The 16,919-nt window shown below is 40.8% G+C and overlaps 1 protein-coding gene across 16 annotated transcripts in view; it reads right to left on the bottom strand.

The window, feature by feature from the left end:
* Nucleotides 1-16,919, bottom strand: part of LOC121277910 (pumilio homolog 2) — a 126,505-nt gene that overhangs the window by 16,690 nt on the left and 92,896 nt on the right. For all 16 annotated transcript variants that reach the window (XM_041187737.1, XM_041187739.1, XM_041187738.1 and 13 more), the window contains 4 exons: nt 5,967-6,257; nt 3,050-3,286; nt 2,219-2,486; nt 165-294 (listed from right to left, as the gene is read on the bottom strand). In XM_041187737.1, coding sequence (XP_041043671.1) covers nt 165-294; nt 2,219-2,486; nt 3,050-3,286; nt 5,967-6,257 — 926 coding nt within the window. The remainder of the gene's footprint in view (nt 1-164; nt 295-2,218; nt 2,487-3,049; nt 3,287-5,966; nt 6,258-16,919) is intronic.

The following is a 16,919-nucleotide window of genomic DNA, read 5'->3' as shown; positions in this document are numbered from 1 at the left end:
AAAACCGAGGGGTTGGGAAATATGCCACCGCTTATAAAGAGGGAAACAAATCAAAAATACCTTCTGTTCATGGATGGGTGGCGAGAGGAGAAATTAGTGTTGTTTAAATTAACTCCCCCCCTTCCCCGCCTAACACCAATATATATTTCAGAAAATATAGTTACCTCAAAGAATTTCTGTATTACATAATTTCCAAACACGTCAGTCATCAGTTGGTATGCTGCTTGCAGGATCTCACTGAAAACCATCTGGCGTTCTGCAGGTGTAGCTCGCTCCAACTTTTGCTGGATGAATCTACCAATCCCAAAAAGAGAATGAAGTTGGCTCTACACTTATAGCGTTTTAAAATGCATTTTACTGTAATTCTTGTTTAAAACATATAATTAAGTTACTTCATCTCACTACAGAGATGAGCTCTTTACATAGCTGAGATGCCCAGGCTGTTTGGTTACTGCCCAAAATAAGTACTCTCTTGTTCTCAAGTGCAGAACAATACTGTTCTTTGATGGTAACACTCATCCTTACAATGAAGTACATGGCTTTCTTAGAACTTTCATGAGGGTAAGTGGGCTTCTCAGAAATATAAAATACAGAAGTCTTAGATAATAAGAGCCTATTTAGGGTACAGAAGTTAAGGGATCAAGGGGTACAGATACAAAAATCAATAAAAGTAGCAAGACAGCTTGGCAAGGCCCACTTAAAAACCAAACCAAACACTGTGGTTCATTTCTAGAAGAATAAAATTGAAAAATTGAAAAACAGAAGTGCTACGTTAAACTTAAATGGAACACACTTGGAGTACTAAAAAGCCAGGTATTTAAATAGTACTTTTCACAATCACCAGATGTCAAAGCTCTTTACAACCAATGAAGCACTTTTGAAGTGTAGTCATTGTTATAATGTAAGAAAAGCAGCAAATAACACACAAATTCCCATAAACAGCAATGTGATAATGACCACAGAATCGATTTTTGTGATTGTGGGAGATAAATATTGGCTAGGATATGAGGTATATCTCCCCTGCTCATCTTCAAAATCATACCATGGGATCTTTCACATCCACCCGAGCAAACAGATGGGGCCTCATTTTAACATCACATCCAAAAGTGCCCCTCCAAGCCACTCACCATCCTGACTGGGAAATATATCACCATTCCTTCACTGTTTCTGGGTCAAAATCCTGGAACTCCCTCCCTAAAAGCACTGTTGATCTACCTATACCACACAGACTGCAGCGGTTCAAGAAAGCAGCTCACCACCAACTTCCCAAGGGTTTAGGGATGGGCAATAACTGCCGGCTTAGGCAGCGACACCCACATCCCACAAATGAATAGAAAAAGAAAGCTCCTCCATTAGTGCAGCACTCCCTCCGTACTGATTTGGGTATCATACTTGGTTTTTGTGCTCAGGCCCTGGAGCGGGACTTGAACCCAGAAACCTGTGATTCAGAGGCAGCTTGAAGTATTGTGAACAAGTTCTGGTCTCCGCATTGTTAAAAAAAAAGACAGGGGCATTGGGTGCAAAAAGGATTCACAAGGGTGATACCAGAACTGAGAAGTTAAGACCATCAAGAAAGACTGAACAGGCTGGGCAGAAAGCTGAAGGATGACCTGGACGAGGTCTCTAAGATAATGAAAGGATCTGATTATGGTGGACATGGAGAAAATGTTTCTACTTGGGAGAGACACCAAAACTAGAGATTATAAATATGCAATAGTCATTAATAAATCCGAAAGTAACTTCAGGAGCAGCTTATTACGAGAAGGAACAACTGAGGCAAGTAGTAGAAATATTTAAGGGGAAGCCAGATGAGCACAAAAGAGAAAGGAATAGAAGGGTATACTGGTGGGTTAGATAGATGAAGGGTGGAACTAGACTCATGTGAAACATAAATGTCAGCATAGGCCAACTGGGCTGAATAACTTGTTTCTGTGCTATAGGTTTGATATAACTACATATTTATTTTAAAACAATGAGACAAAATAATGTGCACCAAATGACTTTAGTGCCTTTCTCTGACAAATGCACACTGAGAAGATTGGATCAGAAAAGAGAGAGTAAAACAGGTTATCTGTTTAGGCCACCTGAACTCAAGTGAATGTCGTTGACACCACCAACCTTGTTGAAACAAAATTCATGCTGCTGATCTTAATCAATAGTTTTGAAATTAGGAACATACATCCACTTTTAAAAAATAGATTTCCACAAATTAGTTTACCTGGAGCCATGTTGGTCCTGGGAGAATTCAACTATGTGACCAACCAGGTCACGCAGTTGAAGGTTGGGGAAACGATTATTTCTGAAGTCTTCCAGCAGCCTGCTACGACCTGAAGGCATAATATCAGATCTGCTATAGCGAAGACGCGAGGGAGGAAACAGCTGGCTACTCGAACTGAACAGACTTGATGAACCAATCCCACTGCGACTTTTAGCTTCAGCACCAGGTGCTGCAGAGATGAATCGACCGCTGCCATTTGTCAGTCCACCTGCAGTGAAAACACGTGTTGATAAACTGAAAAATGAATGAAACTGTGCCAGGAATAAACAAATGTCAAACAGTGAAGTGATCAACTTCATCAGCAGTAGAGCAGATATAAATAGAATGTTTTAAGGATTTTTTTTGGAAGATTCTGATAATATATTAAATTGCTTAGAGGGGAAATAGGAGGATTTTCTCTATTCTTTGACTTTGTTGCATAAGTTGATAATAGTTCACTAAATTCCAATAAAGGAAATCTTTTAGAGTTTTGCTTTTAACAAACTACTTATCCCAGTTTGGTATTTTTAACTGGTACAGCCAAGTACACAGAACTGAGCACAAAAACTAAGTTTTGTGAAAGCGTTGACATATGGCCTTTCATTTTTTTGAATCCAAATCAACAGCATCCAAAGGGCATTGTATTTTGTGTACAAAGGCCAAACACTAATGAGATACAAAAGGATTGCTCACCAATATAAAACCAGTTCAGGAGGACAGCTGGACTGAAAACCCGAATGCTAAATTACTTGTTTAAACACATTTTTATACGTAACATAATAGCAAACATACCAAGATGAAGACTAGATGAAGACCCATGCGAGGAGAGGGATGGAGGTGGTGTCAAAGAGTGACTAGGAGTCTGGCTAGGAAGGGGCATGCCAATTGGACCAGGCGAGGAGGAGAATCCCAAGCTGCTGTAGAACTGCTGACCTATAGGAGCCAGACTGCTGTTTGGTCGTTTGTACAGATCAGAGCTAGTAGACAATGAATCTCTTCTAGATACATTGCTGCTTCCAGAACTACCAACTGTAAGAACAGGATATTAAAATAGGTTTTGGGTATGGAGCTGGTAACTGCATATAATGATATCAGAACATTTGAGTCGCCACAAACTGTTTAACCTTAGAAATATATTGTGTGTGTCTATGAGTGAGGTAAGAATATTTATTAAGCTTCCAGCTGAATTTCTATTTCTCGTTGTTAGCTTTTACGCCTTTTAAATTAGGCTGATTTACATCCACTGGACAATAATTGAAACACTTTCTAAAGATGGGAATTTTGAAAATTAATATTTTTTATGGATTGTAACCTTTTTTTAAAAGAAGTACAACATGCAAGGTTATAATTTAAAGCATGAAATGAGTTTCAAAAGCCAACCTAGTGAAGGAGAACCTAAAAAGTATTTCTTTAAACAAAGAAGATAGGCAGCATAGATTCAGGGAGAAGAAGTCATGTATAAATGACTTACTAGAGTTTTAAAGAGACATGGCAGACAAATAAAGCGCAACTGGTAAATTGTTGGATTTTCAAGAAGCATTGACAATGTAGTACACTGATGATTAATTCTCAGGCAAGTAATCACAAAACCATATGCAGGAGCAGGAATGAGTTCCAATACTGGAAAACAGTGAAATCAGACTCTCAAGCATTTGGATCTTTATAATGATTAAACCAATAAGTTAGCTGAATGTAGGTAAATGTAAAATAACTTTGGAACAAAGAATCAAGCGTACGGCCCAACTATTGCAGTTATAATGACATTGAAACCATCAGCACTCACTGTAATTACAGCTGTGAAACTAACAGAAACTTCTGGCATCCACACATGCACAGTTAAAAGTTGAAATCCAGAAGTTGCTGGCAGTGATTCCTTGCTACTCCACTGGGGTCACTGAAATGCTCGCAGAAAGAAATCTGAGATCACCTGAATTGATGCGAGCTTCCATTTTTTCACTACTGACCCTATTACAAAAACCCTTTGAAAAAGTTATGCCTTGATGAATGAGGCATAATTGGATTTTCAACAGCATATTAAATTTGTTATTACTGCTCAACAACTTCCATGGCCCTGAAAATCTAATTTTATATTTGCAGAGTGTCAAATTTCTCCACTACGATTAAAAATGCTCTTAAAATAAAAATGAGTTTTTGTAAAGTTTATGACATATCACAGCTTCTACCTTAATCTCATGCGATGTTTTAATTTTTATTTTGTTCTAGGTAAAACGATTAAAGACTGAACAGTAATCAGTGGTTTTTACTTCCTGGTTTGCAGTCTGTGAGAATTTTTCAGTGGGATTGATATCAAGTAGGCTAAGCAGCCAAGGTTGCTAGATGCCTGGAGTGCCCTTAAGCTGAAGCCAGGATCAAAGTAACGTCAGTAAAAGGCAAAGTCATATGACAGGGATTGCTAGGCCTTTCTGGGCAGCTTTCTTTGAGGTAAGCAGCAAGGGGCGTCGCTTTGTCACTGAATCAAAATCCATGTTAAAAGGAATTGTCACGCAGATTTGCTTGTTATAAACAAAATCGAAGTACTAATGTGTACAAGTGTACCGAACAGTCAGCACAAAGTTTATATGCAATTAAAATAGCAAATAATTAGTTGCAAAAGAGGTTTTATGATTGTAGAGTGAACAGGCTCACTAGTCCATGAATTCTCTCTAGTTAAGTATATGATGGATGCTATTGCCCTGAGCAGTTTGCAATGATAATCATCCAAGATTGTGTGTCATATGATTAAAAGAAAATATGAACAAAGTTGCCTACGCCTGTTTGAAAAAGAGGAGATTCTAATTTTTGTGAAGATTATTACGATAAAGAAAACAGATGAAAAGCTAAAAAGATATTTAGAAATAAGAAGGGAAGTCAGACGAAACTTGTCTTCTGCAAAACATTTAGATTTGTGCAATAGGTTGTCAGTGAGTTCACTGAAATGAATAGTTTAAATAGGTTCAAGAAGCAGAGATGTTTCTGAAAAGAGGTGGTTGAAAGATATGGTGAGAAAACAGGTTGATAGGGTTGGGATTAATGAAAAAAGGAAAGATTTGTTGGTCTTCCCTGATTGCAAAAACATTAATACCCACAATCTGGAAACATTTAAGAACGTAGCACTCAGGTGACTGTGACCAACAAACTGTTTAACTTTCTTGCTTCAGGATAACCTTGCACCAAACAAGATTACTGCACTGGACTCTTATCAACTTTGTACACCATACATTTTTATGTTGTAATGAAGAATACTGACATTCAATGCAAATCTTGAATTTGGCAAGTAAAGGGCCAAATAAATAAGCCTTGGAAAAACCAAAAGCTATACAGTCACTGGATCAAAGGCAAATCATGCCAACATCTGCACATACACTTGAGTAGGAATGGAACATTCAAAACATGTTTTCACAGATGTGTACATTTTGTCCTGTAGGCATGCCAGAAGGTTGTATGCAAAACTGACAATACATTTAACTGTTGATTTTTATATTGTTTAACATTACAAATAATTTTTTCAGCCAAAATTATGGTTAAAACTATTCACTATTTCCAATTAACAGGGGCCAATTTTATTCCTGCCTACTGCTCAGGTGGTACTAGATAGAAGTTTGATGTTACCACATTGTGACTGGCTGACAAAAACTACTCCAAAAGAGAGTGGTTGACTATTTTGAGTTGTTAAGTGCAGACACACAGAGGTTATTCAGGAATTGTTTACCTGCTGATCCAAACCCTCCAAGTGCTGAGCCAATAGCAGCACCCAGAGAGTTAGTGCTTCCAAAGCTAAGCGATGTGTTGCCCAGTTGACCTGGTCCATGAGAGAACAAAGAGCTGCTCTGAGAACTATTTGACAGGGAGCTACTGCCATAAAATGAGTTTGATTGCAAATTGTTGTTTTGCTGTTGCTGCTGCTGCTGTTGTTGTTGTTGTTGAGTTCCAATTGGACGGAAAAGGCCATTTGCTGCTGCTGCTAAATTGCTTGCTGTCCCACCAGCCGAAGCTGCTGCAGCTGTTTAACAGAATTGCACAAAATAATTAGTGCTAAGACAAACAATCTGTTCTAACTGGAAATAAATTGCAACATCACATGTCACTGAAATGGTTCCATTACAGTACCAAAAATTACTTAACAAGCAAACTCAGAAAACTTACCAAACTTTTGCAGGGAAACTATATTAGGAATTCTGTAATGTTACTCAACCTTTATAGAACCTCCATTCCAGTTAAATCAGAAACCTGAATCTAAATGAATCTAGAAAAATACTTTGGCAATGTTTCCCCCAAGTAGTAAGCAAGGTTTCAGCATTTTTATTTTTTGTGGTGCTGTCAAAGACCATCACATTAAACTCAGTAACTAAGTGACTGTACAGGAATAAGAAGTTAAATTACCCACCTCATAGGATCTTCCTCATTCTTCAAAGGGAAGCATCCTTCACATATCAATAGGAGTAAGCCTAGGTTACCAATGGGAAAAATCAAAAGGGTGAAGGTCCACGTGGATCATACCATGTTAAAAGTCTTAAAGGGACTTCACCCTAATGACCCACGGTGTTTCTAATTTGTTACCCAAGAAAAGCTAAAAGTTGGAACATGATTGAAACAATTATGCAAAATATGCCCCAAAAAGGCTGACTGGGTGTTGTTGCATGTGGAGGATGCTTCCAGTTGAAAATGAGGAGCATCCTATAAGATAAAGTTATTTTCTTCCTCATTTCAGCATCCTCCACAAAAAAGGAAATATGAAACAAATTGATATAATGAAATTATTTCCTTTAACAAAGAAAAACTAAAAGGTGTGATTGCTGATCACTCAAAAAAACATTTAAAATTGGATGTTATCAACAAGACTAAACAAGTACTGGGATTATTTCAAGAAAGTCTTATTACAACTCATGGCAAAACATCCTAAACTTATTGCAGCTCACTGCTGAGGTAATATTTGCAAAATACTGCACAGTTTTGTATACCCTCTGCAGAGGGTTATTGGGAAGGTTTCAAAGAGGAGTGAAAACAACAGGTATTGGGATCAGGGCTTTGAATTACGAAGGGATACTGAAATTGTGCTCATTAAAGAAGCTTGATCCATGCCTTTAAATACCAAGTACTACCAACGCAATACAGAAAATAATCAAAAACGTGATTGGATGCTGGCCTCTATATCTGGAGGCCAGCAATACATGGGAATAGAAGTCATGCTTTGGCTTTAAAGCACATCTGGAGTACTGCACAGCACACCTCACGAACGATATAGTGGCCTTAGAGGGAGCACTGAGAAGAGTTCCCAGAAACATAACTAGTGTCTATGGGAGACCTATAATTTGTAACAATATATTTATAAGGATATGCACTGTTGCAGGTGAACATAAGGAATAGAAGCAGAAAGTAAGCCATCTGGCCCTTCAAACCTGTTCCATCATTACATACGTTCATACAAACAAGGAGTAGGAATAGGTCATTCGGCCCCTTGAGCCTGCTCTGCCATTCAATAAGATCATGGCTGATCTGATAGTAACTCAAACCTGCAACGCGAATACCCCTGATAACCTATCACCCCCTTGCTTACCAAGAACTTATCCACCTCTGCCTTAATAATACTCAGACTCTGCTTCCACCACCTTTTCAGGAACAGAGTTCCAAAGACTCACGACCCTAAGAAAAAATTTCACCTCATCTCCGTTTTAAATGGGCAACCCCTTATTTTTAAACAGTGACCTCTAGTTCTAGATTCGCCCACAAGAGGAAACATCCTCTCCACATCCACCCTGTCAAGGCTTCTCCAGATCTTAAATGTTTCAATCAAGTCGCCTCTTATTCTTCTAAACTCCAGTAGATACAAGCTTAGCCTGTCCAACCTTTCCTCATAAGACAACCTGCCCATTCCAGGTATTAGTCTGGTAAACCTTCTCTAAGCTGCTTCCAAAGCATTTACATCCTTCCTTAAATAAGGTAACCAATACTGTACACAGTCCTCTAAATATGGTCTCACCAGTGCTCCATATAACTGAACCATAACCTCCCTACTTTTGTAGTCAATTTCCCTTGCAATAAACAAAGGGTAATGGTGATGGATGCCCTTGCGAATGGAAAGTTGTCTCAAGTGGTGTTACACAGGGCTTGGTGTTGGGACCCTTGCTGTTTGTGTTTTATATTAACAATTTGGACGTGAACGTGGGGGGCACAATTGGGAAATTTGCAGATGACACAAAGATTGGCCAAGTAGTGGATAGTGTAGAGGATAGCCATAATCTCCAAAACGATATAGATGGGTTGGTGGAGTGGGCGGTAAAGTGGCAGATGGATTTTAACATAGACAAGTGTGAGGTTATACATTTAGGGACTTCAAACAGTTACAGGGATTACAAAATAAATGGGAATATACTAAGAGGGGTAGATGAAGTGCGCGATCTTGGCGTACAAGTACATAGGTCCCTGAAGGCAGCAGTTCAAGTAGACAAGGTTGTAAAGGCGGCTTTTGGAATGCTCTCCTTCATTGGCAGAGGTATAGAATATAAAAGTAAGGATATAATGTTGGAATTGTATAAAACACTGGTGAGGCCACAACTGGAGTATTGTGTGCAGTTCTGGTCACCACATTACAGGAAGGACGTAATAGCTCTGGAGAGAGTGCAGAGGAGGTTTACAAGAATGTTGCCAGCGTTAGAAAAGTGTAGCTACGAGGAGAGACTGGATAGGTTGGGGTTATTTTCCTTAGAACAAAGAAGGCTGAGAGGTGACTTGATTGAGGTGTACAAAATTATGAGGGGAATAGATAGAGTGGACAGGATAAAATTATTTCCCTTGATGGAGAATTCAAGAACCAGGGGACATAGATTCAAGATAAGTGGCAGAAGGTGTAGGGGGGACATGAGGAAGAACTTTTTTATGCAGAGGGCAGTGGGTGTCTGGAATTCGCTGCCCAAGTTGGTGGTAGAGACAGAAACTCTTTTAAAAAGTACCTGAATCTGCACCTAAAGTGCTGTAAACTGCAGGGCTATGGGCCAGGTGCAGGAAGGTGGGATTAGAAAAGGCACCTGGGTGTCCTCCGGCTGGCGTGGACAAATGGGCCGAATGGCCTCCTTCTGTGCTGTAACTTTTCTATGGTTCTAAATGATAACATTCTATTAACTTTCCTAATTACTTGCTGTACCTCCATGCTCGCCTTTTGTAACTCATCCACTAAGACACCCAGATCCCTCTGCATCCAAGCTCTGAAATCTCTATTTAGATATGCTTCTCTTTTATTCTTCCTGCCAAAATGGACAATTTCACATTTTCCCACATTATTCTTGGTTTGCTAGATCTTTGCCCACTCACTTAACCGATACTTTTTGTAGCCTCCTTATGTCCTCTTCACAACTTACTTTCCTACCTATGTCATCAACAAATTTGGCAACCATCCTATCCATCCCTTCATGCAAGTCATTTGTACAAATTGTGACCAGTTGAGGTTCCAGCACTGATCCCTGTGGCACACCACTCATTACATCTTGCCAACCTGAAAAAGACCCATTTATACCCATTCTCTGCATCCTGTTAGCCAGCCAATCTTCTACCCATGCTAATATGATACCCCCTATACAATGAGCCGTTATTTTCCACAATGGCTTTTGATGTGGCACTTTATCAAATGCCTTCTGGAAATCTAAGTACAGTACATCTTATCGGTTCCTCTTTATCCACAGCATATGTTACTTTCTCAAAAGAACTCCAATAAGTTGGTTAAACATGATTACCCTTTCACAAAACCATGTTGACTCTGCCTGATTACGTTGGACATATCCAAATGCCCTGCTATAGCTTCTTTAATAATAGCTTCTAACGTTTTCCCTATGGCAGACGTCAAGCTAACGGGCCTGTAGTTTCTGCTTTCTGTCTTCTTCCCTTTTTGAATAATGGAGTTACATTTGCTATCTTCAAATCTAATGGGACCTTCCCGAATCTAGGGAGTTTCAGAAAAATTAAAATCAAATCATCAACTATCTCACTAGCCACTTCTTTCATGACCCTAGGATGAAGTCTGTCAGGACCAGGGGACTTGTCGGCCTGCAACTCCAAGTTACTGTTTTTATATTTCTGGCTGGCTTTCTCTTGTACCCTAATTTTTCCCTTATTAATCTTTTAGTCATCTTTTGCTGTTCCTTATATTCTGTCCAATCTTCTGGCCTTCCACCTATCTTTGCACAATTATATATTTTTTCTTTAAGTTTGATACTATCTATAACTTTTCTTGTTAACCATAGATGGTGCGTGTCTGTCCCTTGGGTTTTTTCTTACTCGTTGGAATATATCAATGCTGTGTATTCTGAAATAACCCCTTAAATGTTTGCCACTGCACCTCTGTTGACCTATCCCTTAGCCTAATTTGACAATTCACTTTAGCCAGCTCTGCTTTCATGCCCTCATAATTGCCCTTATTTAAGTTTAAAAACATGGTCTTGGGCCCACACCTCTCTCTCTCAAACGGAATGTAAAATTCAATCCTATTATGGTCACTGTTCGCTATAGACGCCTTCACTATGAGATTAATTAACCCCATTTTGTTGCACAATACCAGGTTTAGTATAGCCTGCTCTCTGGTTGGCTCCAGAATATGCTGTTCTAAGAAACTTATCCCTGAAACATTCTATGAACTCATCTAGGTTACCTTTTCCAGTCTATATGTAGATTAAAATCTCCAATGATTATCACTGTCCCTTGCTAACAAGCTCCCATTATTTCATTTGTACTCCACCCTACCATGTGGTTACTATTAGGGGTCCTGTACATGGTTCTCACAAGTGATTTCTTGCCTTTACCATTTCTCATCTCTACCCAAACTGTTTCCACATCCTGGTTTCCTGAACTTGGATCATCCCTCTCTATTGTGCTAAAACCATCATTAACTAACAGAGCCACCCCTCCACCTTTTCCTCGCTTCCTGCCTTCCTAAATGTCCTATACCCTTTAATATTCAGGTCCCAATTCATGTCCTCCTGCAGCCATGTCTCTGTAGCGACTATCAAATCGTACTTATTTATTGCTATGTGCACTCTCAGTTCATCTATTTTGTTTAGAATGCTTCATGCATTCAGACACAGAGCCTTTAGTTTTATCATTTTATTCTTTTTATAACCTCTAGTCTCATCTGTTGATTTACTGATTTGTACCCTCTATCGCTTCCTGTCATGGTCTGTTTTTCATTTCCTGTTATACTTTTCTTTCTCTTTTGGCTTGTCTCTACTCTGATTTATCACATTTTCCCAAAATTGTACCCTTCCCCCCACTATTTAGTTTTAAACACTCTCTACTTCCCCAGATAGGCGGCTCGCAAGAAACCGGTCCCAGCATGGTTCAGGTGAAGACCATCCCAAAAGTACACATCCCACTTTCCCCAGTATTGGTGCCAGTGCCCTACAAACCAGAACCCACTTCTCCCAAACCAGGATTTGAGCCACATTTTCATCTCCCTAATCTGATTTGTCCTATGCCAATTTGCACGTGGCTCAGATAATAATCCAGAGATTATAACATGAGTTCTGATTCTTAATTTGGTGTCAAATTCCTCATACTGACTATGCAGAACCTGCTTCTTTGTCCTGCCTGTGTCGTTGGTACCAACATGGACCACAACGATTGGGTCCTCCCCCTTCCACTGCAAGTTCCTCTCCAGCCCCGAGCAGATGTCCTGAACTGCTTCATCAGCTCCAATATCCTGTATTATTCCAAAAACCTACTGAATTCTATCTTGAATATACTCACCAATGGAGCATCCATGACTTTCCTGAGTTAGAGAATTCTAAAGATTCACGGTCCTCATCTCAGTTTTAAATTGGCAATCCTTCATTCTGAGACTGTGACCCCAAATTCTAGACTTTCTGGCCAGGGGAACGAACCATCATGTACCAGCATTCACCCTATCCAGAATTTTATATATTTCAACGAGATCATCTTCAGTCTTCTAAACTTTCAGTAATAGAGGATTAGTCTATTCCATTTCCCTCACAGGGCATTCCCCTCAGCCGAGGAATCAGTCTAGTGGATATTCCTTCCCTCTAAGGCAAGAATATCCTTCAAGGTGATCAAATACTCCATGGAAAAATAACATTTTACTAGCATCGAGCAAAATGTCCCTATGGAAAAATGCCCACGTCTGTAGATTGTTTTTGGAGGACTTTCCTGGAGCAATACGTTGTGGAACTGACTAGAGATAAAGTTATCTTATATTGAGTATGTCTCAATACAAGTCATAGTAGAACATACACTGGGAAATAATGATCATAATACCACTGAATTCCATTTTAATATTAAGTGGCATACTCCAATCACTTAAAAGAAACTTAACCTTAAATAAAGCCAATTACACAGATGTGAGGGAACTGCCTAAGGTTAATTGGATACTTTATTTTATTCATTCAGGGGATGGCAGTGTCACTGGCTAGGCCACCATTCATTACCCATCCATAATTGCCTTTGAGAAGGTGATGGTAAGCTATCTTCTTGAACCGCTGTAGTCCATGCGGTGTGAGTAAACCCACAGTGTTGTTAAGGAGGGCATTCCAGGATTTTGATCCAGTGACACTGAAGGAATGTCAGTATAGTTCCAAGTCAGGATGGTGAGTGGCTTGGAGGGGAAGTTCCAGGTGGTGGTGTTCCCATGTGTCTGCTGCCCTTGTCCTTCTACATGGTAGCGGTCGTGGGGTTGGAAGGTGCTTTCTAAGGAGCTTTGGTGAATTCCTACAGTGCATCTTGTAGATGGTACAAACTGCTGCCACTATTCACAGTGGTGGAGAGAGTGAATGTTTGTGGATAGAGTGCCAATCATGCAGGAGCTTTGCTATGGATGGTGTCAAGTTTGAGTTTTGGTGCAGCTGCATTTATCTAGGCAAGTGGAGAGTATTCCAACACAATTCTGACTTGTGTCTTGTAGATGGTGGACAGGCTTTGGGGAGTCAGGTGGTGAGTTACTTGCTGCAGGATTACTAGCCTCTGACCTGCTCTTTTAGTCACATTTATATGGCTAGTCCACTTCAGCTTCTGGTCAATGGTAACCCCCCCGAGGCTGTTGATAATGGGGGATTCAGCAATGGTAATGTCATCGAATGTAAAGAGGTGATGGTTAGATTCTCTCTTGTTGGAGATGGTTATTGCCTGGCACTTGTGTGGCGTGAATGTTACTTGCCTCTTGTCAGTCAAAGCATAGATATTGTCGAGGTCTTGCTGAATTTGGACATGGACTGCTTCAGTATCTGAGGAGTCGTGAATGGTGCTGAACACTGTAATCATCAGCGAACACCCACGCTTCTGACCTTATGATGGAAGAAAGGTCACTGATAAAGCAGCTGAAGATGGTTGGGCCTTGGACACTACCGTGAGGAACTCCTTCAGTAATGTCCTGGAACTGAGGTGATTGGCCTCCAACACAATCATCTTTACTTTGTGCTAGGTATGATTCCAACCAGTGGAGAGTTTTCCCGAATCCCAGTAATTCCAGTTTTGCTCGGGCTCCTTGATGCCACACTCGGTCAAATGTTGCCTTCATGTCAAGGGCAGTCACTCTCCTCACCTCTGGAGTTCAGCTCTTTTGTCCATGTTTGAACCAAGGTTATAATGAGGTCAGAAGCTGAGTGACCCTGGACGAACCCAAACTGAGCATCAGGGAGCAGGTTTTGGCTAAGCAAGTGCCACTTGATAGCACTGGTGATGACCTCTTCCATCACTTCAATGATAATCGAGAGTAGGCCGATGGGGCGGTCACTAGTCAGGTTGTATTTGTCCTGCATTTTGTGCACCGGATATACCTGGGCAATTTTTCACAATGCTGGGTAGATGCCAGTGTTGGAGCTGTACTGGAACAGCTTGGCTGGGGCGTGGCAAGTTCTGGAGCATAAGTCTTCAGCACTTTTACTGGAATACTGTCAGGGCCCATAGTCTTTGCAGTATCCAGTGCCTTCAACTGTTTCTTGATATCATGTGGAGTGATTCGAATTGGCTGAAGACTGGCATCTGTGATGCTGAGGACCTCCAGAGGAAGCCGAGATGGATCATTTACTCGGCACTTCTGGCTGCAATCGCTTCAGCCTCATCTTTTGAGGATTGGGATATTTGTGGAACTACCTCCTCCAGTGAGTTGTTAAATTATCCATCACCATTCACAAGTGATGTGGTACAATTGTAAAGTTTAGATCTGATATGTTCATTGTGGGATCGCTTCCTGCTTATGCTGTTTGGCACGCAAGCAGTCCTGTGTGGTAGCTTCACCAGGTTGATATCTATTTTTAAGGTTTCCCTGGTGCTGCTCCTGGCATGCCCTCCTGCACTCTTCATTGAACCAGGGTGATCCCCTGGCTTGATGGTAATAGTAAAGGGGGCCATGAGGTTACAGATTGTATTCGAGTACAATTCTGCTGCTGCTGCTGGCCCATAGCGACTCCTGGCTGCCCAATCTTAAGTTGCTAGATCTGTTCGAAATCCATCCCATTTAGCACGGTGGTAGTGCCACACAACATGATGAAGGGCATCCTCAATGTGAAGACAGGGCTTTGTCTCCACAAGAACTACGCGGTGGTCACTCCTACCGATTCTGTCATGGACAGTTGCATCTGCAACAGGCAGGTTGGTGAGGACGAGGTCAAGTATGTTTTTTCTTCTTGTTGGTTCCCTCACCATCTGCTGCAGACCCAGTCTCCTAGTTATGTCCTATAGGACTCGGCAAGCCCAGTCTGTAGTGGTACCAACAAGCCGCTCTTGGTGATGGACACTGAGGGCCCCCACCCACAGTACATTCATTCCATACCCTTGCCACCCTCAGTGCTTCCTCCCAAGTGGTGCTTAACATGGAGCAGTACGGATTCATCAGCTGAAGTTGCGGGGGGAATACATAGTAATCAGCAAGTTTCCTTGCTCATATTTGACCTGATGCCATGAGATTTCATGGGGTCTGGACTCAATGTTAAGGATTCCCAGGGCAACTCCCTCCCGACTGTATACCACTGTGCCGCCAACCCTGTTGGGTCTGCCCTGCCGATGATGATCAGGATATTATCTGTAAAGTATGATTCCGTGAGTATGACTATGTCAGACTGTTGCTTGACTAGTCTGTGAGACGGCTCTCCCAGTTTTGGCATAAGCCCACAGATGTCAGTGAGGACTCTACAGGGTTGACAGGAATGAGTTTTCATTTCCAGTGCCTAGGTCAATACCGAATGGGCCATCCGGTTTCATTTCTTATAGACTTTTTAGCGGTTTTATGTTACTGAGTGACTTGCTAAGCCATTTCAGAGGGCATTTTAGAGTCAACCGCATTGCTGTGGATCTGGAGTTACATTTAGCCCTGACCAGGTAAGGACAGCAGATTTCATTCCCTAAAGAACATTAGTGAACCAGATGGGTTTTTACGCCAAGCGACAATGGGTTTCATGGTCATCATTAGACTTTTAATTCCAGATTTTTATTGATGGAATTCAAATTCCACCATGCTCTGTTCCTGGAGCATTACCCTGAGTCTCTGGATTACTCGTCCAGTAACAATACCACTACACCACCGCCTCCGCCTAAATCAGCTAAAAGGTATGGTGGTAAATAAACAGTGGGGAACATTTAAAGAAACAATTCAAAATGTTAAACAAAAATACTTTCCAGTGAAAACCGAAATTTCAGCAAGGGAGATCCAGCCATGGCTCACTCAGGAAGTTAAGGATTGAATTGAATTAAACAAAGAGGCTTCTAATGTTGCAAAGAACAGTAGCAAGAATGAGGATTGGGAGTGTTTTAGGAACCAGCAAACAGCCACCAAAAAGTTGATAGAAAGAGAGAGAGTAAACTAGCCAGAAATATAAAAACAGATTGTAAGAGCTGTTTTAAGTACATAAAAAGGAAAACAGTAGCTGAAGTAAACATTGGCCCCTCAGAAGCAGAGACAGGAAAAATTATCATGAGTAAATATTTTGTTCATCTTCACAGAAGACACATATTGCATACCACAAAAAAAAGTAACCGAGAAGCTACGAGTGAGGAAATTAAGGTAATTAATATCAGCAGAGAAGTAGCATTGGAAAATTTTAAGGGACTAAAATCTGTCAAATCTCCAGGACCTGATGGCCTACACCCTAGCTGCAGAGATAGTGGATGGGCCAGCTATGTTTTTCCAAGGTTCATTAGATTCAGGAATGCTCCCATCAGATCAGAAATCCTGTTTGACAAAGTTTTTTGAAAATGCAACTAGTAGGGTAGATAAGGAGAAGCCAGTAGACGTAGTCTATCTGGATTTCCAAAAGATATTCAATAAGGTGCCACACAAATGATTAATAGGCAAGATAAGGGATCACGGAGTTGGGGATAATATGTTGGCATGGATAGAGGATTGGTTTACTAACAGGAGGCAAAGAGTGAGCATAAACGGAGCACTTTCAAGTTCACTGGCTGTGACTGGTGGAGTGCTGCAAGGATCAGTGCAGCGGTCTCAAATATTTATAATCTATATTAACGACTTAACTAAAGAGACAGAGTAATGCATCTAAGTTTGCTGATGATACAAGACTGGATGGGAAGGTAAGCTGTGGGGAGGACACAAAGAGGCTACCAAGAGATATTGCCAAGTTAAGCGAGTGGGCAACAAGATGGCAGATGGAATAAAATGTGGGAAAGCCTCAAGGTATTCATTTTAGTCATAAGAATAGAAAAGCAGAACACTTAA

Source organism: Carcharodon carcharias, chromosome 5 (genome assembly GCF_017639515.1).
Source record: "Carcharodon carcharias isolate sCarCar2 chromosome 5, sCarCar2.pri, whole genome shotgun sequence".
Taxonomy (NCBI): domain Eukaryota; kingdom Metazoa; phylum Chordata; class Chondrichthyes; order Lamniformes; family Lamnidae; genus Carcharodon; species Carcharodon carcharias.
Note: the sequence above shows the minus strand (reverse complement) of the source record. Positions and strands in the feature narration are given on the sequence as shown.